A 27,948-nucleotide genomic window follows, 5' to 3' on the forward strand; every position below is an offset into this window, starting at 1 on the left:
ATTTAGTAATAAAATATAATATTTGGTGCTTCTTTGCTAACACCGTACAAATCAAAATGGAGGAAACATCTGTCAAATGTCAACTTATTTTGCAGAGGAAAAAGTGATTTTTAAAGGTTTGAAGTTAGAATAGAACTGTAAGAATAGAACAGCGCGAGCAAGTTATTTGCTATAGAACATTATTTTTATAAGACAAAATCATAACACGACCTTTAAAAGTGACAATGATGTTATTGTCTAATAATGCCTTATCCGTCTAAACTTTAGACTAAAGCAGTACTGCCAGTACTGAGTAGAAGCAATTTGTTCATGACAATGACAGTTTGCTTTGTTAAATGTGTTCCAAAATTAAAGGTGTACAAATGTAGAAGCACTCATGGTCATTATTGGCATGAAAAGGCACATCACTGAGTGCCTTTTTTAAAGCCAGCAAATCTTATATCAAGAAACCCCATTAGTTAGCATAATCAGCTTACAGTAGTTTACTTAATTTAGCAACAGACTTACAAGTTACAGTTGGTATGTGCATTATGGTGCAGAGACACAAATGTTTCCAAACTGCACTCGTCCTGCAGGATGAGTGCATTACAATTTGCACTCGTCCTGCAAACACATGCACTCTTCCTTCAAATATGTGTGAAATAAAGATTGCTAAGGGCTGATATAAATAATTTTCTAAAAATCCCCACTTACAGTCTGGCCTTTTTCTGCCTTTCTCTCGGGTCCGATTCCCAGACCCATTCCCAATGCCAAATATGCATTTGTTTTCCCAATAATCATAAAAAAATCCCAATTAAAAAAAAAAAAAGTTAATTTTTTTTTATGTCCCCCACTATAGTAGTGGGGGACATATTGTTTTTGCCCTGTCTGTTGGTCTGTTGGTTGGTCTGTTGGTTGGTTTGCGCCAACTTTAACATTTGCAATAACTTTTGCAATATTGAAGATAGCAACTTGATATTTGGCATTTTGAGTGATGAAAGGTCAAGGTCAAGGTCATCCTTCAAGGTCAGAGGTCAAATATATGTGGCCAAAATCGCTCATTTTATGAGTACTTATGCAATATTGAAGCTAGCAATTTTATATTTGAAATGCATGTGTATCTCATGGAGCTGCACATTTTGAGTGGTGAAAGTTCAAGGTCAAGGTCATCCTTCAAGGTCAAACGTCATATAGGGGGACATTGTGTTTCACAAACACATCTTGTTTTTGTTTTTTTTAGAAAGAAGTGTCTTATGACTTATGATTATTAGACTCTTTATCTAAATTTTATTTTTTAAACAACCTACAAAATATATAACCATAATTCATCATATGATTTTTATCCAAAATGACTGGAAAACCCCCTGCCTAAATAATGCTTTTGTCGATGAAAATTCTTCCCATTTGGAAGATTTCGCGACTCGAAAAATCCCAATTATGCTAGGTACTTTTTCCCAAAATAGACAGAAAAAGGCCTGACAGTAAATGCAGTCGGATGGTTCCCTGTCATCATGGACCTGGAAAGTTTACACCAACAGTGACTTTTTTACCTGCGAGTCCTGCGTCCTGTACTCACAAAAACCTCTGGCGATGCAAAGTTTCCAATTATGCGAGTCCCAAAAATGTATTGAAATTTCTCAAAAAATAATATCATTTAATATTTGGACTCATTCTTTCAACTCGGTGTACTCATAGATTTGCAAGTTACCGAGTCCCAGGACTCTGATGAGAAAATTTGTAATATATCACTGACCAAAAAGCCAATTTTTACTTGGGACACAGTCTCACATAACAACACACACCTGCTGTATGAAATTTACAATTAAAATTTCCGGTTCATTCTCGTTCTACTTTCGGAATAGATATGCTTTAAGAAAATGATTTTATTTAATGAAAAAGAGTCTTACTGGTCAGAAAATACAAATTTTAACATCAGTTTGTTTTCACTCGTCATTTAGGACGAGAGCTTTAGGGAAATTCACTCGTCCTTTCAAGATTTCACTCATCAATATGAGCGGACAAGAGGAAATTTGTCCTCTGGGGTGGTGTCTCTATTTCTGTAGTATTTAGTTTTGTTCCCTTGATTTTCAACATCAATTGAGGACAATTGTATGTTTTTGTTTTCTGTGAGAAATTAATGGGCAAGTATTACACATTATTTCATTTGACAATTTGCGTAGTGGGGTAGGGGTGGAAAATCATGTACTTCAGAATGTCTCTCTAGTTACTATATTTTTAGCGAGGCTGTTTTCGGAGAAAACCCGAGCTTTTGTCCAAGCCTGCTCGTCGTCCGCCGTTCGCTGTAGGCGTCGTGCTAAACCTTAACATTGGCTCTAAAATCAAAGTGCTTCCACCTACAATTTTGAAACTTCATATGTAGATGCACCTTCATGCCACACCCATTTTTGGGTCACTAGGTCGAAGGTCAAGGTCACTGTGACCTCTAATATCAAACTTTAACATAGGCTCTTCAATCAAAGTGCTTCCACCTACAACTTTGAAACTTCATATATAGATGCACTCTGATGAGTTCTACATGCCACACCCATTTTTGGGTCACTAGGTCAAAGGTCAAGGTCACTGTGACCTCTAATATAAAACTTAAACAAAAACCTTAACATTGCCTCTAAAATCAAAGTGCTTCCACCTACAACTTTGAAACTTCATATATAGATGCACTCTGATGAGTTCTACATGCCACACCCATTTTTGGGTCACTAGGTCAAAGGTCAAAGTCACTGTGACCTCTAATATAAAACTTAAACAAAAACCTTAACATTGCCTCTAAAATCAAAGTGCTTCCACCTACAAATTTGAAACTTCATATGTAGATGCACCTTGATGAGTTCTACACGCCACACCCATTTTGGGTCACTAAGTCAAAGGTCACGGTCACTGTGACCTCTAAAAAAAACAAACAAATTCTGACAAGCTTTCGCAGCCAAGCATGGCACCCGTTATGTGGTGCTCTTGTTATTTGTTAAGCCTGAAAGTGTATCCGGTATCTTATAAATGGGCTGTGCTCTGTGAAAATGGGGTTTAATACATGTGGGTAAACTTAAAGTGTCGTCCCAGATAAGTGTGTGCAGTCTGCACAGGCTAATCAGGGACAACACTTTTCGCCTAAACTAGATGTTTGCAAAGAAGAGATTTTCTTTACATGAACAAAATCATAAAAGTGGAAAGTGTTGTCCCTGATTTGTCGATGCTGACTGCACCGGCTAATCTGGGACAACACTACACACATGCATTAAACCCCTTTTTCACAGAGCACAGCTTTTCACAGAGCACAGCCCATATATATATATTGAATAAATATACATGTATAATACAATTTTAAAGCCCACAAACAATATGACAGAATACAACACGTCACAACCTTACAAACATAAATACAAAAAAAATCATGTCATTTTCAATGCAGAAAAATAAATAAATGCAAATACAAATAATTTAAAACGCACAAGGTTGGTAAAAGAAATATGCAATAGTCAAAATAGACTACAATAAATAAATGTTTGTCTTTTTACAGCCTAAATGCAAAGGAAAGCATGATCAGCAATTTGAAATGACTTTTTTGAGTTTTTAGACTTGACCATTTAAATCTTGTATATTGTGAAAGGATAATAATTCCCATACAGGTTATATATTTAATCAGAAGACTGATTTGCAAATTGAAGTTTGTTGCATAATATATCCAATTTAAACAAACAACTTTATTAGTGTGGGCATGAAAGACATTATAATATTCAGCGTAATCAATGCATACATCCTGCATTTTCGCAATCAAGAAAAATTTGGTAATTATACATAACAATGAGAAGTACTGTGTACTTAACTGGTACTTGACATTTTCTGTAAAACGCTAATATAGAAAAGCTGCTTTAATAGCATTGACTTCATCCAGAAAGAATACCATAAGGATCAGCACTAATCTTTCTAATCCAATCTAAAAATTAATTAATTTTTCTCAAAATTATAAAAAAAACATCTGACAAATTTCATACCATCGTGCAGCTGACAAATTTCATACAATCTTGCAGCCGACAAATTTCATACCAGCTTGCAGCCATTAATATCTACTTATACATAATACTGTGCATTTGTATACTCCCCCTCTCCCCTCAGACCAAATTTTCAAAGAAGAATAGCATGTTTCTTTTTGTAACATTTATATTATTTTTGTTCAATTTTTGAATTTTCTAAGCCTTGCTAAATAGACCTCCATGAATTCAACACATGCCAAGTAATCACTATGATAACCATTAAAGACATAAATTTAGTTGTTATCATTTAATATATGAAAACTAGGGATACCTATATTGGTATTCGAATATTCGCAAATCCATTCAATTGAATATTCGAATATTCGCATAAACGGCTGGATTGATTTAACTTCTATTACTCAGTTTCGTATCCACGAGGGATATTTAATATTAATTGACTCAGAAATACATTTAAATATACAATTTTTGTGTTGAGAAATAGAAAGAATTTGGAATTGTAAAAACAAACTTTGAAAAGCCTATTTTGGCGAAATATATCAGAAAAGAGTGAAACTTGTTCTGTGTTAACTTCCTTTGTTTTGTAAGTTATATCTGTTTGCTGAATACGAGGCTGTTTTTTAACGTTGCTATCGAATAATTGTATCGCAGTCGGCGAACATTATGACCGATACTGTAATCGAGCACAAATAAAAGGAAAAACATCATGCCATAGAATTCTATTTTTATTTGAAATTTGAAAGAAGACGGCGGGCTACTATGGCGATGCGTGGAAACTAAATAATTATTCGCCAGTCAATTGAAGCCCTTAATTGGCATCTAATTGACAAACAACTGTTCGGGCCCTTTCTTAGAGTGTGTATATTGCATTGCACAATTTGAGTAATTCACACATTTTAATGGCTGTACATACTGTGATCACAGAAACTAAATTATTATTCGCCAGTCAATTAAAGCCGTTAATTGGCACTCCATTGGCAAAAACAGTTTGGGGCCTTTCTTAGAGTGTGTATATTGCATTGCGCAATCAACGCTGATACGGGCCGCGTTATCAGTTTGACACGAAGAATGCCACATCAAACATGTTAATCCCAAATGATTTCGGGTGCCAATTAGTAAGCGGCTCGTAGTTCATGAAATATAAGGGCAGTTACGTTTGAAAAATATGCGAATATCAATTCTGTTATTCGAATACTGACCATTCAATTGAATATTCGAATAATTTTGCCATCCTAATGAAAACAGTTTTGTTGACATTTCAGATAGACATGGGAAACTCGAAATCCACCAAGGTGGAGCATGTCTCCCTTCACATGCCTCAAAAGGAAAGAGAGCTCCACCTGGCTGTAATGGCAAATGACCGTGAGGGAGTGAGAGCTCTCATAAGTGCAGGTTGGAAATAAGTGTGTTTCTAGCTCGGCTGTTTTCGGAGAAAACCCGAGGTATTGTCATAGCTTGCTCGTCGTCCACTGTCTGACGTCCTACGTCCGCCGTCAGCGTCATGCTTAAACCTTTACATTTTGTTAAGTTTTGAACATTGGCTCTTAAATCAAAGTGCTTCAACCTACAACTTTGAAACTTCACATGTAGCTGCACCTTGATGAGTTCTACATGCCACACCCATTTTTGGGTAACTAGGTCAAAGGTCAAGGTCACTGTGACCCCTTAAAAAAAACAACGTGGCACACGTTATGCGGTGCTCTTGTTTATAGCAAATTTTGGGCCAGAATTCCCATTCTCATAATATATATTTTTCTCAGATTCCTGCCTAAAATTTTCAAAAAGGATGTTTAAAAAAATATAATTTTGTAAATCAAAACATTCAGTTTTTCCCATCAAGCCCTATGAGTTGAGCTTTGACAAATAGAATGTTGAAAACACTTAAATTACTCTCAATTTTATGGTATTTGTACCCCCTCCCCCCAAAAAACAACAACAACCAAAAACTTAAGCAATTTCCTAATCTAAGTCTAATTGACATGATTTTTACTTATCAAAAGGGCCTGGCACCATTCACGTTATGTGGAAAAAGCATCGGCAAGTGTTCATGTTTTAATAATGTATCAATTGCTTGAGAGGTTGTAGCACTGTTGGCTGAAATAAATGCATGCCCTTAATCTCAATGTCAGCCTCCACACAAATCTGTCAGCTCTTGGTTAAAGCTTGTATAACTGGTTGGTTGAGGAAACAAATCACAAATACTGGACTTCATGGCTGGACAAAAATGACCGGTAGTTCAAGTTCTAATCGTCAGTTGACTGGCCAGTTAAATGGAATTTAGGCCAGTAATATCACAAGATCTTGTGGCCTATAATGATTGTGGGTCTTATACAGGGTTTTGATCTTGATCTTGAATATGATCTTGTTTGGTATTCCTTAACATCTTAAGTAAAAATGTGAGTGTTAAGATTTAATTAAAATTCCTCTTTGATTCCTTATATTATCAATTGTTTACGATCAACAGCCTTGTATCTTTGCCTTAAACGGTATGCTACAAAATGTTCAAGTTGCTTGGCCTATCATTTTAGCTCATCTATTTTTTGAAAAAAAAAAAGAGCTATTGTCATCACCTTGGCATCGGCGTCCGCGTTCGGTTAAGTTTTTTAAAGTAGCAAAGCTATTGCATTCAAACTTGGTACACTTACTTACTATCATGATGGGACTGGGCAGGCATTGTTAGATAACTCTGGTGTGCATTTTGACAGAATTATGTGCCCTTTTTATACTTAGAAAATTGAAAATTTGGTTAAGTTTTGTGTTTAAGTCCACTTTATTTCTAAAGTACATGTATCAAAGCTATTGCTTTCATACTTGCGACACTTACTAACTATCATAAGGGGACTTTGACGGAATTATGGCCTCTTTATACTTAGAAAATTGAAAATTTCGTTAAGTTTTGTGTTTTGGTCCACTTTACCCCTAAAGTATCATAGCTATTGCTTTCAGACTTGAAACACTTGCAAACTATCATAAGGGGACTGTACAGGACAAGTGGCATAACTCTGGTTGTCATATTGACGGAATTATGGCCCTTTTGTGACTTGGAAACTTTGAATATATGGTTAAATTTTGTGTTTACATCAACTTTATTTCTAAAGTATCAAGGCTATTGCTTTCAAACTTCAAATACTTTCATACTATCATGAGGGTACAGTACCTGGCAAGTTAAATTTTACGTTGACCTTTGAATGACCTTGATTCTCAAGGTCAAATAATTAAATGTTGCTAAAATTGCCATGACTTCGTTATTTATGATCAGATTTGATTGATACTTCGACAAAACAACTCCTACCTGACATACTACAATAGACTCCATCCAAACCATCCCCCATGCCCCATGCCCCCCTCTCTAGAATCCCCCCCCCCCCCAAAAAAGAATTTTTATTTTTCATTGGTGAGCTTTTGTGATCGCCTTTTGTCTGTCGTGCGTCGTGTGTTTTGTGTTGTGCGCCGTCAACATTTGCCTTGTGAACACTCCAGAGGCCACATTTATTGTCCGATCTTCATTAAATTTGGTCAGAACATTTGTCTCAATGATATCTTGGATGAGTTCGAAAATGGTTACGTTTACTTTAAAAACATGGCTGCCAAGGGGGGGCATTTTTCCTTATATGGCTATATGACTATAGTAAAATCTTGTTAACTCTAGAGGCCACATTAATTGTCTGATCTTCATGAAACTTGGTCAGAAGATTCATCCCAATAATATCTTGGACGAGTTCGATAATGATGCTGGTTGGTTGAAAAATATGGCCGCCAAGGGGCGGGGCATTTTTCCTTATAATGTATGGCTATAGTAAAACCTTGTTAACACTCTAGAGGCCACATTTATTTTCTGATCATCATGAAACTTGGTCAGGAGATGTGTTCAAATGATATCTTGGATGAGTTTGAAAATCGTAGCCTTTGCTTAAAAAACATCGCTGCCAAGGGGCGGGGCATTTTTCCTTACATGGCTATATATGACTATAGTAAAATCTTGTTAACACTCTAGAGGCCACATTTATTGTTGAATCTTCATGAACCGTGGTCAGAAGATTTGTTCCAATGATGTCTTGGATGAGTTTGAAAATCGTAAACTTTGCTTGAAAAACATGGCTGCCAAAGGGCGGGGCATTTTTCCTTACATGGCTATAGTAAAACCTTGTTAACACTCGAGAGGCCACATTTATTTTCCGATCTTCATGAAACTTGGTCAGAAGATTTGTCCCAATGATGTCTTGGATGAGTTTGAAAATCGTAAACTTTGCTTGAAAAACATGGCTGCCAAGGGGCGGGTCATTTTTCCTTATATGGCTATATTTGGCTATGGTAAAATCTTGTTAACACTCTAGAGGCCACATTTATTGTCCAATCTTTATGAAACTTGGTCAGAAAATTCACCCCGATAATATCTTGGACGAGTTCAAAAGATAATATCTTGGACGAGTTCAAAAATGATGCCAGTTGGTTAAAAAACATGGCTGCCAGGGGGCAGGGCATTTTTCCTAATTTGGCTGTAGTAAAACCTTGTTAACACTCTAGAGGCCACATTTATTTTTCGATCTTTATGAAATTTGGTCAGAAGATTTGTCCCAATATTTTCTTGTTATCTCAGGTGAGCGACTTTGGGCCTTTCAGGCCCTCTTGTTTTTGAAAGATCATCTTATAAATGACCACAACCTCACACTTACCCCCCCCCCCCCCCTCCCCCCCGCCCCTACCTCCCCCCCCATTTTTATGCCCTTCTTCCAAGAAGAGGGGGTATATTGCTTTGCTCATGTCGGTCAGTCTGTCGGTCTGTCGGTCAGTCCGTCCACCAGGTGGTTGTCAGACGATAACTCAAGAACGCTTGGGCCTAGGATCATGAAACTTCATAGGTACATTGATCATGACTCGCAGATGACCCCTATTGACTTTGAGGTCACTAGGTCAAAGGTCAAGGTCACAGTGACCCGAAATAGTAAAATGGTTTTTGAATGATCACTCAAGAACGCATACGCCTAGGATCATGAAACTTCATGGGTAGATTGATCATGACTCGCAGATGACCCCTATTGATTTTGAGGTCACTAGGTCAAAGGTCAAGGTCACAGTGACCCGAAATAGTAAAATGGTTTCCGGATGATAACTCAAGAATGCATACGCCTAGGATCATGAAACTTCATGGGTAGATTGATCATGATTCGCAGATGACCCCTACTGATTTTTAGGTCACTAGGTCAAAGGTCAAGGTCACGGTGACCCGAAATAGTAAAATGAATTATTTCTTAACTATTTGTTTTTGCTTTTGTCAGAAACAAACCTACGCGCAGACATTTGTTTGGTTCAATGCATGTTTGTAAGCTATTATCGAGTTGACAACGATTTAAAACATCAGTATAGATTTACACAGACTAATAATATTGACAAAGATGAAAAACAGTCAGATAAAACAGCACACGAAACAACCAATGTCAATAAAATAGCAAATGATAAAACAAAATGAGAAAACTCGTATGTTCCATTTAAAAATAATGCCCAAGGGAATTTAACTTGTACATTTATTATACCATCTTCATGAATAGCAAAATCAATGTTATATATTTTAACATAATTTGTCATGATTTCGGATATAAATTTTCGGACACTTTTTCCCCATTTAAATCCGCACCGATTGATGTTGCGGGAAAATATGATCCCTGAACGGGGGCATATGTCATCCTATGGAGACAGCCTTTGTTTTTAAATGACATTTAAATTTACTGCTACAGTTAAATTTTCCATGTGATTAACTCTCATTTCAAAGTAACCAGTCTGTTTGGTTTTATTGTTCACAAATTTAGTGACTTCTTTGTGTTTACCTATGTCTCTGAAAGGTGCCGATGTGAACTACCCCTGGAGTAACCCGGCTGTACCCAGTGTGAAGGACAGCACCACACCATTGCTGGCAGCTGTGTCATTGAATCATGTCGAGATTTCCATGGTTTGTTTTCCTTTTGTTTGTATGTGTTTTATGACTCGATGAAACATGGTCAGGGTGTTTATTTTGACAACATTAATGCCATGTTTGAATCTGCGGGGTCAAGAGGGGTCATCAGGTGAAGTATTCAAGAATGGTTTTAACTTAAAGTCAGATAAGTGTAATCTAAGCTAACAAGCTGGAGCTAAATAAAGAAAATATTTAAATCAATGACATTTTGTAAGTGCAATTATGAGACCATTCTCGAACTGCACTTTTTCTTAGTAGTAAAACAATAACAACTTAATGAATAAATATAAAAAGACTATGCCTGAATGTACAAATCTTAAAAAGTTGACAGTGTACCAAAAGCAAATGAAACCCTTTATTTTTCTTATTTCATTTTTATGCCCCCGAAGGGTGGCATATAGTTTTTTAGCTCATCTTTTTTTTGAAAAAAAATAATTAGCTATTGTCATCACCTTGGCGTCGGCGTTGGCTTTGGCGTCGGCGTCCAGTTAAGTTTTGCGTTTAGGTCCACTTTTCTCAGAAAGTATCAATGCTATTGCATTCAAACTTGGTACACTTACTTACTATCATGAGGGGACTGGGCAGGCAAAGTTAGATAACTCTGGCGTGCATTTTGACAGAATTATGTGCCCTTTTTATACTTAGAAAATTGAAAATTTTGGTTAATTTTTGCGTTTAGGTCCACTTTTCTCAGAAAGTATCAATGCTATTGCATTCAAACTTGGTACACTTACTAACTATCATGAGGGGACTGGGCAGGCAAAGTTAGATAACTCTGGCGTGCATTTTGACAGAATTATGTGCCCTTTTTATACTTAGAAAATTGAAAATTTTGGTTACGTTTTGTGTTTAGGTCCATTTTATTCCTTAAGTATCAAAGCTTTTGCTTTCATACTTGCAACACTTACTAACTATCATAAGGGGACTGTGCAGGCAAAGTAATGTAACTCTGACTGGCATTTTTGCAGAATTATGTGCCCTTTTTATACTTAGAAAATTGAAAATTTCGTTAACTTTTGTGTTTAGGTCCACTTTATTCCTACAGTATCAAAGCTATTGCTTTCATACTTGCAACACTTATTAACTATCATAAGGGGACCGTGCAGGCAAAGTTATGTTACTCTGACTGGCATTTGGACGGAATTATGGGCCCTTTATACTTAGAAAATTGAAAATTTGGTTAAGTTTTGTGTTTTGGTCCACTTTACCCCTAAAGTATCATAGATATTGCTTTCATACTTGGAACACTCGCAAACTATCATAAGGGTACAGTAAAAGGACAAGTTGCATAACTCTGGTTGTCATTTTTACAGAATTATGGCCCTTTTTGGACTTAGTAACTTTGAATATATGGTTAAATTTTGGGATTCGATCCACTTTACTTCTTAAGTATCAAGGCTATTGCTTTCAAACTTCAAATACTTTCATGCTATCATGAGGTTACTGTACCTGGCAAGTTGAATTTTACCTTGACCTTTGAATGACCTTGACTCTCAAGGTCAAATTATTAAATTTTGCTAAAATTGCCATAACTTCTTTATTTATGATTAGATTTGATTGATACTTTGACAAAACTACTCTTACCTGACATACCACAAGAGACTCCACCCAAACCATCCCCCGTGCCCTCCTCCCCCTCCCCCCCTATTTTTTTTTTTTTTTTTAAGATCATCTCACAAATAACCACCACAACCTCACACTATACTCCCCCCACCCCACCCCCCCCAAATTTTTTCTTTAAACGGTTAAAAAACACAAATATTTATTTTAATTATTTGATGTTTGAAATACCGTCCAACCATCGCACCCAAGAATCCCCCCCCCCCCCTCCCCCACCCGAATCCCCCCCCCCCTAATTTTTTTTTTTATATAATATTTTTAAGATCATCTCACGAATAACCACCACACCCTCACACTATACCCCCCCCCCCCCAAATTTTTTCATGTCCCCCACTATAGTAGTGGGGGACATATTGTTTTTGCCCTGTCTGTCTGTTGGTCTGTTGGTCTGTCTGTTGGTCTGTTTGCGCCAACTTTAACATTTTGCAATAACTTTTGCTATATTGAAGATAGCAACTTCATATTTGGCATGCATGTGTATCTCATGAAGCTGCACATTTTGAGTGGTGAAAGGTCAATTTCAAGGTCATCCTTCAAGGTCAGAGGTCAAATATATATGGCCAAAATCGCTCTTTTTATGAATACTTTTGCAATATTGAAGATGGCAACCTGATATTTGGCATGCATGTGTATCTCATGGAGCTGCAAATTTTGAGTGGTGAAAGGTCAAGGTCATCCTTCAAGGTCAGAGGTCAAATTTATGTGGCCCAAATCGCTTATTTTATAAATACTTTTGCAATATTGAAGATAACAACTTGATATTTGGCATGCATGTGCATCTCATGGAGCTGCACATTTTGAGTGGTGAAAGGTCAAGGTCAAGGTCATCCTTCAAGGTCAGAGGTCAAATATATGTGTCCTAAATCGCTTATTTTATGAATACTTTTGCAATATTGAATATAGCAACTTGATATTTGGCATGCATGTGTATCTCATGGAGCTGCACATTTTGAGTGGTGAAAGGTCAAGGTCAAGGTCATCCTTCACAAGGTCAAGGTCATCCTTCAAAGTCAAACGTCATATAGGGGGACATTGTGTTTCACAAACGCATCTTGTTTTTTTTTTGAAACGGTTAAAAAACACAAATATTTATTTTTATTATTTTATGTTTGAAATACCGTCCAACCATAGCACCCAAGAACCAAGAATCCCCCCCCATCCCCCCCCACTCCCCCCCTTTTTTTTTGCGTTTTTTTCCGCATTTTTGGAAGATAATGTAATAAATGTCCTCACCCCCACACTATACACCCCTCTTCACTCCACCCCTCCCTCCTTTGTGATTGAAAATGAGAGTCCCTTCACCTTTAAAAAGAAAATAGATGAGCGGTCTGCACCCGCAAGGTGGTGCTCTTGTTAACTGTCTGTCTGTCCGTCTGTCAGTCAGTCTGTCCATCTGTCTGAAAACTTAAACGATGGTCATAACTTTTGCAATATTGAAGGTAGCAACTTGATATTTGGCATGCATGTGTATCTCATGGAGCTGCACATTTTGAGTGGTGAAAGGTCAAGGTCATCCTTCAAGGTCAAAGGTCAAATATATGGCTTCAAAGCGGCGCAGAAGGGGGCATTGTGTTTCTGACAAAAACATCTCTTGTTTATTTTGTTTTAAATTCATCCTCATTCAAAGCCTCTGGTAGTGGTACAAAATGTTTGAACAAAACAGTGCATATTTGTTTGATTGCTGTAAGCAAAAGTGAATAACACCTGCACCTGGTCTCTTGTCAAACTGTTTGCAGATCCTGCTCAAGGCCGGAGCCGCCATAAACCTGGCGGACAGGAACGGTTGCACTCCACTCTACAAGGCTGCGTACCATGGGAGACCTGTACTGGTGGACATTCTTACACAGGCTGGTCTGTACTGCTGTTAACCCTTTAAAACAATATGATACACCTTTTGAGGCAATTGAAGTCCCTAAAAAAAATCAAATTGAATTTAAGACCTGTCGTACTATATGTAAGTTTTGAAGGCCTCATTTCCAACCCTAAGGTACTGATGAATAGCAAACAGTATAAAACCTGAGCTACTGGCAGGCTGTTCTGGTTAAATGCTGATTTCATAGAGCCTTTTTCACTTTGCTTCTGAGCTGGAAAGGGTTAGGGGAGAACTTCATGCAGGCTGTTCTGTACTGGGGTTTAGATTCATAACGCTGCTAAGGGAAGCGTAAAGGCATGTTTGAAATTTGTGAAATAACTTAAAACAGTTTGTTTTGCATTTTTGCTGTGAAATGTTTTATATAAATATTCATTCATCTTTACATCTGATGAATATGTAACAATGCACAAAAAAGCTAAAAATATTTTTTTTATGCCCCCGGATCGATAGATCGGGGGTATATTGTTTTTGGCCTGTCTTTCTGTCTGTCATTCTGTCCCAAAACTTTAACCTTACAGTAAAGTTTTGCAATAACTTTTGAAATATTGAACATAGCAACTTGATATTTTATGCCGCCTGATCGATAGATCGGGGGTATATTGTTTTTGGCCTGTCTTTCTGTCTGTCATTCTGTCCCAAAACTTTAACCTTACAGTAAAGTTTTGCAATAACTTTTGACATATTGAACATAGCAACTTGATATTTGGCATACATATGTATCTCATGGAGCTGCACATTTTTAGTGGTGAAAGGTCAAGGTCATCCTTCAAGGTCAAAGGTAAAAAAATTCTGTCCCAAAACTTTTAACCTTAACGTAAAGTTTTGCAATACCTTTTGAAATATTGAACATAGCAACTTGATATTTGGCATGCATGTGTATCTCATGGAGCTACACATTTTGAGTGGTGAAAGGTCAAGGTCAAGTTCATCCTTCAAGGTCAAAGGTAAAAAAAAAACACGGCGCATTAGGGGGCATTGCGTTTCAGACAAACACATCTCTTGTTTATACATAGCATTGGAAATCATGTTTAAAATGAGATTTTAAATTTTACGTATTGGTGGGTACACATCAAGGTAATATTTCTTAAAGGCAGTATCTGCAAATCCATTACCAGCTTAAAGGTCTGGATAAATCAATACTATTACTGGCATGCAATTTATTGACCCCCTACCAATTCACTGGGAGGTGACCCGCTCTATGAGGCTGTCTGTAACACTTTTCTGGATCCTGCGATAACTTTAAAAGTTTGTTATATTTTTTCATGACACTTGAAACATGGATAGATGGCAATATGGACATTATGCACTTCATTTCATTTTGTTCCTACGTCAAAAATTCTGGTTGCTATGGCAACAAATATATATATATTTTTTTAATTCTTACAATGGTGGAGACAGTAGGGGACATATATTGCTTGGCAATAGTCTTGTTTAACTGACCATTCAAATACAAATACAGGGTAAATCACTTTAATTAAATATAAAATGGCCATGAGGGACTTTTGCAGCCACTACACATGTTTGCCTAAGCAGTTTTGTGTGATTAACAGCCTTGGTTATACTTGTGAGACTTTGCTCACTTTTGCGTTGTTTACTGTAATAATTATATAAATATTGACTCATATTTCATGGCGATAAACATTGACAAAGAAATTTTCATAATTTGCGCACAGATTATATCTGATGCATTTTACATCTCCTAGGTTATAAGATCGTTGAATATTTTTTGGGATTTTGAAATGAGACACAACTCTCTGTGACAGACTAAAGATTTTGAATGAAAATCTGTTAGACATAATTTAGTCTGTATTCCTAAAGCAGTCTGGGGGCCTCTTCAACAGAATTTTTGACTTTTTTAACTGCTGATGCAGCTACACTGGAGTAGTTGCAGTTTTAAATCATATGATTGTAAATAAGACGTTGACATTCTAAGTTCCATTTTCTGGCTTTACCTACTATAGGCATCCTCTTCTGGTAAAACTCATAAGTATGCCAGCTTTCCTATTTAGTATGACCCATTTTGTATATACAGTACCAATTTTTGAAGTTCTTAGCTATGCCCCAAACCAGTCCAGCCACACAAAGCCCTTATAGCACATGTAATATTTTATCTTTGAAATGAAGAAAGGCTTTGCTAACCTTTATCTGTATATTTTCTTCTAGTCCAGTATAAACATTTGTTTCTAAAACTATAGTGGTGTATTTGTGTGAAAGATCAAAAGGTTCTTTTTGGATTAAGAATTATTGGTTTTGCTCTTCCTGTATATGTATATCAATGTATGATCCCTTCTCAAGTAGCAGTAGACGAATAATTTCATAAGAAAGTACTAGTTCATGCTAGAAAACCAACTAAAAAAACTAAAAGGATTACAGGATTAATTAACAGATTAGGATTACATGGGGCTAATTGATACACTTTTGAGAAGCAGATTGATCCTTTTTCACAATTAAATGGTGAATTTGTTGATATTTTAATGAAATGTTGAACAAATGAAAAATATAAATGGGCCGTGCTCAGTGAAAAGGGGTTCACTGCATGTGCGTAAAGTGTCGTCACAGATTAGCCTGTGCAGTCATTCCGCCCACACTGGATTTCTGCAAATAAGAGAACAGAAAAATGCCATAAGAGCGATTAAAAGTTTGCAGAGCCTAATCAGAGACAACCCCTTGCACCTAAACTGGATTTTTGCTAAGAAGTGACTTCCATTAACAAAAAATGCAATAAAAGTTGAGTGTCATCCCTTATAAGCCTGTGTGGACTGCACAGGCGAATCTGAGAAATACTTAATGCACATTTATTAAATTGTGTTTTTTTTTCTTTCAAGTGAGGCTCATATATACATATATATATACATATATATATACATATATATATATGAGCTGTGTTCTTTGAAAATGGTGTTCAATGCATGTGCGTTAAGTGTTGTCCCAGATTAGCCTGGTTCAGTTTGCACAGGCTAATCAGGGACGACACTTTTATGATATTTTTCTTTTACAGAAAGTCTATTTCAAATTTGAATCTTGAAAGATTTTTCTTAGCAAAAATCCAGATTGGGTCGAAAGTGTCATCCCGGATTAGCCTGTGCGGACATCTGGGAGAACACTTTACGCACATGCATTTAACTCCCTTTTCACAGATCATGGCCTAAATATAGTTTGTGTGTGATGTCCTGTCTTCAGGTGCAGATTTAAACAAAGCTGACAAGGACGGACAGACACCCCTGTATATCTGTGTGCAAAATGCAGTCATCCATTCCAGTTATGCCACAGTGGAGATGCTCCTAGCTTCCAATGCCAATGTTGACCAGTAAATTGAGCTTCTTGTAGATTAAAATAACAAAGAATAAAAAACAAAACAATTTTTATAAACATTAATGATTTTCTCTGATTTGTATTAAGCTCTTAAATTATCTAATTAGTTTATAACTATTGATTCATTTTTAGCGTGATTGCTTTGAAAGCCTAAGGGTTTTTTAAACATTCTCCAGTCAGTTTGCTGGGCTGAACCATGACTTGGTGTTTTTTGCGCAGAGATCTAAAGAACTCTTCAACTGTGGGGGTCAAACCTGTGACCTCCTGGTCGAAATAATATACTGTGAAACCATTATTAATCGTCAGGCATTAATTTTCATAAATTTCGTCAGTCGACCGATCGGCGAATTTAAGATCCTAACGAACAATCATGCTCTATGTTTGAACACAAACAACCACTAAGTTGAACAATATTTTAAAAGTTTACCGTAGACATGAGGCATTAAATTCCAAGATAATCCATGCACACATAAACTGCTGTTTCGCAATCAAGATTAATCCGGTTTTGACACAAAGGGAAGTTGATTACACAATGTACTTAACTGACACTTTACACTTCTTTAAAACGCGTGTGCAGTACAGCTGTATCGAATGCGTTAACTTCGTTTATGTAGAATGGTAATGAATTAGCGCTAATTGTTTATAACTTTATTACCCATTAGGTGCATTGTGTTATTCAGGGGTGTTGCATATTAGCCATCACGCAGCGAATGCTGATGAAAGACAATAAACCAAATGAAAAGATGACGATGTGTGATCAACATGCGTATTTATCACAAATAAATAAAGAATATTTTAATTGCTGTTTGTTGTTTGATTGTTTGCGTTTAACCACACTTATTACTATTTTATATGTATCAATTTATTTATTTTTAAATTATTGACATTATTGATTTATATACCGGTAGTTTACTTTTTAAGAACAAACACACACATAGAGTTTATAATTTTAATGTTTATATCAGAATAAAAAAGCATTTTATTTGAAAAAAAAAACACTTAACAATCTGGAACCTCTTTCGTATAACACAAACAGTTTTAAAACGGTATTGACAGCATTTTAATAAAATTGTTATCAGTATGGCAATTATAATAATAGAATAAGACTAATTGGCAATTGGCTTCGTTGTTACAAACACTCGTTAACGGTTATTCGATCCCACTTGTCCGCTAATCATAACAATGAACGTGTGAATGACATATATTATGAGGGTCCATTACTGTCCCTTGATAACAAAAGACTAGTTAATTGGCATGTGACAAACAGGCCCCACCTCCTGCAGTGATTCTCAAGTGTGTTCCCGCATTCGTACCACGATTTTTCGCAACTGCGATTGATCGCGAATATGTATTACACACAAATCGGATATTGGCTGACGCATTTTTTAAAATTCAAAATCAGAAATCGGCGAATTTAAGTGCTGACGAAATCGTCACTTTTATAAAAATGACGAAATTTTGTGCTGTCGAAAATAAATGGTTTCACAGTAATTAGTCAATTACTCTGAATGTGAGAGAACTCTCTGGTGGTTTGTTATAGTGATGGTCATCTTATTCCTTGGTTTATCAGTATCAAACAGTGACCAATAGTTAGTTTTGGAACTGTAAAATCATTATTATTAGTGGGACATTATTATTAGTGGGACATTAATATTCGTTGATTGTTTTGGTCGACTCATCCACAAATTTGACATAACAAACATGACTGACAAAAATTATATATTTTTTGTCCAAAATCAGAACTATATGGATATATGGATGTGTCCATGAAAAAGTCATTTTTAGCTCAGCGTTTTCGGAAAAAGCCCGAGGTATTGTCATAGCCAGCTTGTCGTCCGCCGTCTGCCGTCCGCGTCGTGCTAAAACCTTAACATTGGCTCTAAAATCAAAGTTCTTCCACCTACAATTTTGAAACTTAATAAGATGCACCTTGATGGGTTCTATATGCCACACCCATTTTGGGGTCACTAGGTAAAAGGTCAAGGTTACTGTGACCTCTAAAAAAAAATCTGACAAGCTTTCATTTTTTCAAAACTGCACCCGTAGCTAAGCGTGGCACCCGTTATGCTGTGCTCTTGTGTTAAACACAAAATTGTATACAGACAACCATAAATTATTTTACCTTCAAAATCTTAAATAGTTGCTTCTGTAATCCTCAGATTTGATAAAATATATGCTCAGTAGTTATGTTCTAAAACTGTGTGTCCCTATATTTCAGGAGTGACAGAAATGGCAAAGCTCCAATACACGTGGCAGCACACTGGAAAATTAAGGACATGATACGGATACTGGCCTCAAAAACGACCGTGAACAAAATAGACTACATGGGCCGTACACCACTATATGTGTGTGTGAGCTCGTTGAGTACGGGACTCTATAAGGAGGACCTGAAGTACCAAGTCCCCTGCATTAAACTATTGTTCCATGCTGAGTGCGATATGCTGAACCTTATTGATTGGCTGAAATGGAAGGGGCCAGGGATTCCCGCAGAATTACTGGCCAACGACGAAGAGTTCTTCCAGTGGTACACAAAAAGTTTCAATTCGCCGCACTCGCTGAAGAACTTGAGTCGTAAGGTGATCCAGCAGAGGTTGACTGACAACTGGAAGGACAGTTTCCTGAAGAAGATAACTTATCTGCCGCTTCCAGCAAAACTGCACGAGTTTGTGTCGCACAAGATGTTCCTTATACCCAGCCCCACTGTGTTGCATAATGAGATCTAGTGGCTGGGTGTCAGGTCATAGTGCACCTACCTTGAGGTGACATGGTGATTTTTATGCATACTATTGTACCTGTGCTTGGTTTTCTATTGCAAGCTTTGTGTTGGCATTATATTCAAGATGGTAGTAAAGGGTGAGAACAGAGTGTCTGATGAAAAATATTGTAATATTATCAAAGATAGCAGTTGTAAGCTTAATTATTAATATTTTTTGACAGTATACATAAAATTATTGGGTGATCATTAACAAGGCCTCACTTCTTTCACTGAAAATAAATGCTTCAAAATTTTGCTGTCCGGAAGATTTGAATAGCTTAGTGCTTAGCCTGATGAGTTTTATGTTTTAATTGAATCTGAATCAAGATTTGTGTTTTCTATTTCATTGATAGATTTAAGGATAAATAATTGATTTCCAATCACAAAATAATACAGTTATGCAGTCACAAACATGCTAGGAAAGTTAAATGTTATGTGAATTAGTCTGGGGCATGTGTTGATTTAAAAGGGTTTTAGCCCCCAGTGCTATGGCAAAGACCATTCCCAGACGGTGATCCCAATTTTTTCATGTTTGCGTGCTTGTTAAAACCCTTTTTTCTTACATTTGTTGGTTCTCACTGTTTGGTAACTTGCAATAAATAAAGGACCGCATGAAAGTTTCTCACTTGCTGTAGCAGAAGAAGTTTCACAACCAGCTTTGTTTCAAATAAACAACTTACACCCGTTTTAAGAATATTATTTTAAACGGTTTCCAAAATATAATTAATTGTTTTGTTTTTTTAATCTGAAATGGTATAGTCACTCTGTGCATTGGGTACTCTACAATGGTTTAGTTTAAACTTATTTATTTTAGCTCGATTGCATTGAAAGCCTAAGCCTTAAATAAACGCTCTCGAGTCCGATTCCTAGGCCTAGAACCAGTACTTTGGGTCTTTGGGAGAGATCTAAAGAACGGATCGAACCCATGACCTCCCGGTCGTTACAATGGTTAAAAATCTACTTGATCCTTCAGCCAATCAGGTTAAAGCTTTATCGAGCCTTACAGGGCTCATAATTGATATGTCGCCTGTTGAATGATGTCCGTTCATCACAAGTTTGTTTTATTTGATTTTTGATTTTATTTTGATATTGTTTGATAGTTTATAATGCTAGAACCTCAGCTTAGTGGATGTGCTTTGTTTGCTTCAACTGAAGAATATACATGTATAGGTATAATAACTATTAATCAGTTGATTAATGAGCTATTTCTCTTTCATCCCCAGACTGGTGTGAAAGGACTGGTAATTAAATATTCCCTTTTTAAAACTAGTATATTATACAGGTAGTCTATTATTTTAAAAGAAAGAAAATTCTTTTAAGTTAATTTCTTGTTTCCTCTAAAGATAGAACATATTTTATATTTTGTGAAATAAAGTCCCTAAATGTAAGACTAATGGATACATATTTGATTAATAAAACTGATATAAATAGCATTTGCATATGTGCTTAACATGCTTCAATAGTTAAAAAAAATTGGTTGATACAATTCTGTTTGTAATTGAGATGTAGTTTTTATGTTTTGCGGTCCTTTATTGAGTAAATCAATAAATGTATGCATACAGTTTTCATGGCATTGTTTACCATTTTTATTCTAATTAATTTTAGCAATTAGTTAAGGAGGTATTTGTGTGTTAAGTCTTAAGGTAATTTTAGGTTGAAAGTCACTCTGAAACTTTACAATTATAAAAGGGTTACCACGGATTTCAATAAACGCAGAATTGCAGATTCCTGCAATTTGAAACAAGCATATTCAAATTAATGTTATTTTGACTGTAGAACATTTTCTGCTTTGCATCATTTTGATGCAACATCAATCACACTCATTAATAGTGCCATTGTTATGACTCAATTATGCTGCTAAGTAGTATCAGCCCTGTGTATTTTAAAGGTTACATTATACTATATTTGTGTCAGACCATTTAAATTGAAACTCATTGAATGTTTTAATGTTAAAACATTCATGCAATAAAGCTTGGTTATTGAAATAGAATCAAATTTTAAATCAGGGATCTTTTGACTCCTGATTGTTTTTTATCTTCTGATATCCCTGGGTAACCAATAATTTGAAGGGACTTGTTCACAGTTTGGTTTAATGATGATTTTCAAAATTATTGTCATAGATTTAAAAAGAAAAATGTATGCATTATGTTTAAACAAGCGAAATAGCATTCCTGCCTAAGAAAAGTCCTTAAAATATTTGTTAATTGAAGGATAATTATCATTCAAAATTGGTAAAATAATAAAACATTTGTAACGCATAAAACGTTTGTAACGCTTTTTCTTGATAATTTCAAAATTACGCAAAGTTTTGATATAAAATGTAGTGGTTATCTTTCGCACTTAAAATAAAAAATCTGTGTGGCACAGTGGTAATGCATCACTTTTGCTTACAGAAGTCCCGGGTTCAATTGTCAGGAAAGGCAATATTTTTTTATTCAACTGTTTTTCATGGTATTATAATTGGTTAAAACAATTAAAAACATAATTGATTTGTGAGTATACTAATGTAATCACATTTTTCCAAAATACAAACATCTGTGAACAAGTCCTTGTAAGTTTTTTTTATCAGTAAGCTGTTGATGGTTATAATTATCCACTATTTTATTTAAGTTTTTCTTGAGATATGAACATGTTTGCTGTATATTTTGCTTTAAAAGGTTTGGAAAAGAACAAAATATTTACCAGTATAATAAATTTGTTTTATTCTTTAAGAAATGTATCTCTATCTTTTTCAATGCTGGCATTGAGGGGTACTTGCTGGTTACAAGTAACTGATTTTTTCCTATTGCTTGATTGTTCCTACTAAAATTGGTATTTTTTTTAATGATCCGTTTGTTTTGAAGTATATTTTGTGAATTATCAAAGTTATTACACTTTTTGATGCTGCAGGGTATTTGGATACTTCAAATCAGCTGTTATTTTTATTTACATTAACTATATTTTTAGGATTTAATGTGCATTACATTAAATTAATGTTTTTATGATACTTTATATTCAAACTTATATCCTTGCCTAGGTTTTAGGTTTTTCAATGTTCTGATGGCATGTTAGTTAATTTATTTTTTAGACGGGAAAGGCCATTCTTTCATATAAAGCATCTGGAATGGGCTATGGAACAAAAAACTGAACTGTTCATTTGGTTATAAATAATCGAATGAAGCTGGAGCAAAATGTTTCACCTGTATAACACTCGGATACTTTAATCCTTTCTCACTCAGAAGCAAAGTGAAAATGGCTATGTGCAAACAGCATAAAACCAGAACAGCCTGCGAGTAACTCAGGTCTGTTCAGGTTTAATGATGTTTGCTGCTCTTAACGGTTGAAAATGAAGCATTCACAACTTGAATCTAGTAAAAAAAGTCTTCATAATTCTATTGCTTGTACAACTTTTTATTCAGGAATGTGTGTACCAGTTTGAATAAGAAGTCAAGCATAATAATTGTCAGCATTATTATTATTTTTATTTTTATGGATTGAATATATAAAAAAAATACAAAAAAAATAAAATGGTATTATGCAATGTATACATCATTGTAACCTTTTATTTATAATTATTCAAATCAATACAAAGCTAACACCTTAGGCCAAGTTATTTTCAAAGTTCATTTGTCAATTTTTGTTGTTACACCAACATGAAAATATTGAGTGAATTGTTTTGTTTTTCTGGTTATTTTTAGCTCCCCTGTCACGAAGTGACATGGTGAGCTTATGTGACCGTGTGATGACCGGCGTCCATATGTGCGTGTGTGCGTGCGTGTGTGCGTCTGTCGACAATTTGTTTGTGTAGACAGTAGAGGTCACAGTTTTCATCCAATCTTTATGAAATTTTGTCAGAATGTTTATCTTGATGAAATCTGGGTTGGGATTGTATTTGGGTCATCTGGGGTCAAAAACTAGGTCACTAGGTCAAATAATTGAAAATAATTGTGTAGACTATAGAGGTCGCAGTTTTCATTCAATCTTTATTAAATTTGGTCAAAATGTTTATCTTGATTATATCTGGGTTGGGATTGTATTTGGGTCACCTGAGGTCAAAAACTAGGTCACTAGGTCAAAAACTAGATTGAATTATAGAAAAACCTTGTGTAGACAATAGAGGTCGCAGTTTTCATCCAATCTTTATGAAATTTATTCAGAATGTTTATCTTGATGGAATCTGGGTTGGGATTGTATTTGAGTCATCTGGGGTCAAAAACTAGGTCACTAGGTCAAATAATAGAAAAACCATTAACAATTTGTTTGTGTAGACAGTAGAGGTCACAGTTTTCATTCAATCTTTATGAAATTTGGTCAGAATGTTTATCTTGATAAAAACTGGGTTGGGATTGTATTTTGGTCATCTAGTGTCAAAAACTAGGTCACTAGGTCAAAAACTAGGTCACTAGGTCAAATAATAGAAAAACCTTGTATAGACAATAGAGGTCGCAGTTTTCATCCAATCTTTATGAAATTTGGTCAGAATGTTTATCTTGATGAAATCTGGTTTGGGATTGTATTTGGGTCATCTTGGGTCAAAAACTAGGTCAAATAATAGAAAAACCTTGTGTAGGCAATAGAGGTCACAGTTTTCATCCAATCTTTATAAAATTTGATCAGAATGTTTATCTTGATGAAATCTGGGTTGGGATTGTATTTGGGTTACCTGAGGTCAAAAACTAGGTCAATAGGTCAAATATTAGAAAAACCTTGTGTAGACAATAGAGGTCACAGTTTTCATCTAATCTTTATGAAATTTGATCAGAATGTTTATCTTGATGAAATCTGGGTTGGGATTGTAATTGGTTAGTCAGGTGAGCGATTCAGGGCCGTCATTGCCCACTTGTTTACAGTTTTCATGGCCTTTACTTATGATGAACAAGATTTATTTTGGAATAGGCAAAATAACCAACAATCACTTTAAGTTGATGTGCATAATAGTTTACTTTGGTTACTTTTAAAGATATGTATTTGAACCCCATTTTTGCTAGTGCATTTTTATGTCCGCCACCACTATAGTGGGGGACATATTCTTTTTGCCCTGTCTGTTGGTTGGTGTGTTTTTTTTGTTTTGTTTGCTCAAACTTTAACATTTACCATAACCTTGGCAATATGGAAGATAGCAACTTTATATTTGGCATGCATGTGTATCTCATGGAGCTGCTTATTTTGAGTGGTGAAAGGTCAATGTCATCCTTCAAGGTCAAAGGTCAAATATATATGTAGCTTCAAAGCAGCGCAAAAGGGGACATAATGTTTTTGACAAACACATATCTTGTTTTGATTTTGCAAATGAATATAAAAGTGTATGTTAAAGGTATATATTAACAATTGTCCTCTGCTCATAAAGAATCATATACAAATAATAAAAACACATTTTAAGTGATTCTTTTGAAGATTTTGATGACTTTAAACACTATTGTCAACAATCAGTCAAAAGTACATGTATATGTATGAGTCAATTATCTCTTTGATTCTCTCTTAGGAAAGGTTTTACTTATTAAGCTCCAACAAATATTTATGCATGAAGCCAAATTGGAGTTCAATAAAAAACTAAAATAAGTCCGATTGTTTATGCTCGTATTGGGTCAAAGTTTTAGGAAATTATTTCTATGTTGCTTTATGAGCAGCAGGCAATTGTTTTCATGTCTGATTATAGAAATGTGTGTAGTAAACACACTTGGGTTATTAAGCATAAATGGCAGAGTTTTGTCAGAAAAAAGTTTTTTTCTAACTTGTGTGTTGATTATAGAAAAGTACAGTATATGTATTTTCACATTGATTATGTATTTGTTAATATGTGCACTGTATGCTATTTGATATATCTTTGAATTTGTGAATTTTTTAAACATGTAAGTTTTTAAGTTTTGTTTTGCATTATATGGGTACAGTTTTACAATTTAAATTACTGGTAAAACATGTATTTACATTTCTTTGCTATTTTTATTCGAAAGTATTCTTATTGTTTTATTTAAAATTGTTTGAATTATTTTTTTTATTCACATTTAGTATCTGTCTCAACAAAAGGTCTGCAAAAGAGAGTAATTTCATAATGTTGTAATGTTTGTCGTAAACATGATTTATCACTCGAAATAAGGCACAGAGGCATTTATATACATAGTTTAAGTAAGTTTTAAACCTATGATTTTTTGTTTAAGAACAGTTCGGCAAAACTGCGATTGGTCAATGCTGAAATCTATGTGAATTAAAGATTTGTATGCATGTTACTTTTAGAGTATATGTTAGGTTAAATCAGACCCATCCCAAACAGATTATATTGGATAAACACTGATCCAATTTGTGGAAATATTTGGACAGTGAGGTGAAATGAATGAGGACAGCCGATTAAATGTGTCTTGTTCTAGGAAAACTGGGCTTAATGCATGTGGGTAAAGTGTCGTCCCAGATTAGCCTGTGCAGTCCGCACAGGCTGATCAGGGACTACACTTTCCGCCTAAACTTGATTTTCGGTAAGGAGGGACTTCCTTGAAACTAAAAATACCATTAAAGCGGAAAGTGTCGTCCCTGATTAGCCTGTGCGGACTGCACAGGCTTATCTGGGATGACACTTTACGCACATGAATTAAGCCCAGTTTTCTCAGAACAAGACATAAATTATAAGAGCCTTACTCTGTGAAAAGGGGGCTTAATGCATGTGCGTCAAGTGTCATTTCAGATTAGTCTCATCTTCAGATACCCACGACTAATTCATTCCATTAGTCTTCAACATTAGATAAATGGAGAGTAGCCGAATGGGTTAAACGTGGGTTTTCTGACGATGGATTAGTCTGTGCAGTCCGCTCAGGCTAATCGGGTACGACACTTTTCGCCTTAACTTGATTTGTGCTAAGATGAGACTTTCTGTAAACCGTAAACGAAAAATAATGTAACCAAAAAAACTGCACAGGCTTATCTGAGACAACACTTTATGCACATGCATTTAACCCCATTTTCACAGAGCACAGCCCATAGAAATAAGTATATTGTAATAAAACTGTATATTACATTGTGCACATGTCCATGCAAGCGAATGAGAAAGCTGGGTTATTTGAACTCTTGAATTCACCGCTTCAGTAAATGGAAGACAAGTTCACATTGCAAAAATGATGTTAAACACTTAAGTAAAAATGAACATGTGTACATGGCTGGTGACTACCAGTAAGTAATCATTTTGTGGTTATTTTATACTGGCACATTCACCATGTATTTTATACTGGCACATTCACCATCTACTAAACTGTGTAGAGCCTTAAGAAGGACTCCGTTTTTTCTAACATAAGCATAGTTATGGCACATTTTACACACACACACAAACGCATTTTGGAACTTGTGTCACACTGTTAACTACTGGTGTTATTAAACTTAATATTCCTAAAAGTAACCATGTGAACTTATGAATTGACCATTTGTAGGCAGTTATTTTAGACATGTTTGACAAAAGTGAAATGCTGTGGCATCTGTGTTATATATACCTCCATGGAGATTTGTTTTCATATTTTCTTCTTTAATTGCCTGTATTATTTTCTAGCATGAAAAGTAGAAAATGTATGTGCATTTATAAGCATGTATCAATATGCATCATGTTTTCTTTTAAATTTATTAGTGTGCATTATGATGTACCGTTACAGTAGACTTAAGTATTGGCTGTATAACTTTGCCATTGAATTGCTAGGAGTATGTTTTTGTTAGCTTAAATACATTATTACTCATATACATTTTAATTATTTAAGATTTTAACTTTTTGTTGTCTTATCAGTTAAATGAAAACTTTGGATAATACTTGTAAATAGTGTGAGTAGTCTATAAAGATCTGTAATGACAAAATAATGTTCATTACGTTTTTCTTCTTCTGTTAGTTTTAAAATATGCTATATTGGCCACAATGTTTAACAATTTTGATAAATTATCATTTTATTATGAATTTGTTTTACAGAAACTAAAATTTATAAATTAAAGATAATTTATTAATTTAGTGTGCATATTAATCTTTCATTAAATGTAATTGAACTATTAATAATTGTTTTAGTAATTGCGAATCATGTGGCACAATGCTATTTTATGTACATGTTAAAAAATTTAATTCTTTAAATATCTCTTCACAATAAAATCTCTTGCAGTTTAACCCTCTTCCACTCAGAAGCAAAACAAAAATGGCTGTTTGCATCCAGCATACAACCAGAACAGCTTTCAAGTAACTAGCTGTCTGCGCAGATGCTATGCTGTTTGCATCAGTATCTTTTATGCTTAAATAAATTATGTAGAAAAAATATTAAATTTAATTTAATTTTTGCAAGGGCTACAAATGCTTCAAAATGCATATCTGGGTGGTAAAAGAGTTAACTGGTTTGATTGTGCAATTTTCACCTATACCTTGTTATACTGAACATTGTCTCGGTATTTGTTAATGCAGGTCATTAACAACTCTTGCTTTGTTTCAACTATTTCAGTGTTTCAATAAATATTGGACCTTCTCAATTAA

The 27,948-nt window shown here is 35.2% G+C and overlaps 1 protein-coding gene across 2 annotated transcripts; it reads left to right on the top strand.

Annotated features, from left to right (window-relative positions):
- The first annotated feature begins 20 nt into the window (after nucleotides 1–20).
- LOC127876730 (serine/threonine-protein phosphatase 6 regulatory ankyrin repeat subunit B-like) lies at nucleotides 21–27,948 on the top strand. Of its 2 annotated transcripts, XR_008048047.1 has the most exons (7): nucleotides 21–116; nucleotides 5,246–5,375; nucleotides 9,821–9,927; nucleotides 13,290–13,404; nucleotides 16,607–16,733; nucleotides 18,957–23,398; nucleotides 24,016–27,948. XR_008048047.1 is itself a non-coding variant. In XM_052422161.1 (6 exons), exons 2-6 carry the CDS (start codon nucleotides 5,252–5,254, stop codon nucleotides 19,459–19,461), a joined length of 978 nt encoding a protein of 325 aa, XP_052278121.1. In that variant the 5' UTR covers nucleotides 21–116; nucleotides 5,246–5,251; the 3' UTR covers nucleotides 19,462–27,948. The 2 variants fall into 2 exon arrangements, 1 of the variants encoding a protein (XP_052278121.1); XM_052422161.1 differs by having other exon boundaries at nucleotides 18,957–27,948.

This window comes from Dreissena polymorpha, chromosome 4 (genome assembly GCF_020536995.1).
Source record: "Dreissena polymorpha isolate Duluth1 chromosome 4, UMN_Dpol_1.0, whole genome shotgun sequence".
Classification (NCBI taxonomy): Eukaryota; Metazoa; Mollusca; class Bivalvia; order Myida; family Dreissenidae; genus Dreissena; species Dreissena polymorpha.

Excerpts from the sequence above, each read along its gene's own strand:
- LOC127876730 (XM_052422161.1), top strand. The coding sequence starts at position 5,252 with ATGGGAAACTCGAAATCCACCAAGGTGGAGCATGTCTCCCTTCACATG. Across the intron at positions 5,376-9,820 it reads GAGAGCTCTCATAAGTGCAG|GTGCCGATGTGAACTACCCC; the intron begins GTTGGAAATAAG and ends TGTCTCTGAAAG. Across the intron at positions 13,405-16,606 it reads GGACATTCTTACACAGGCTG|GTGCAGATTTAAACAAAGCT; the intron begins GTCTGTACTGCT and ends TCCTGTCTTCAG.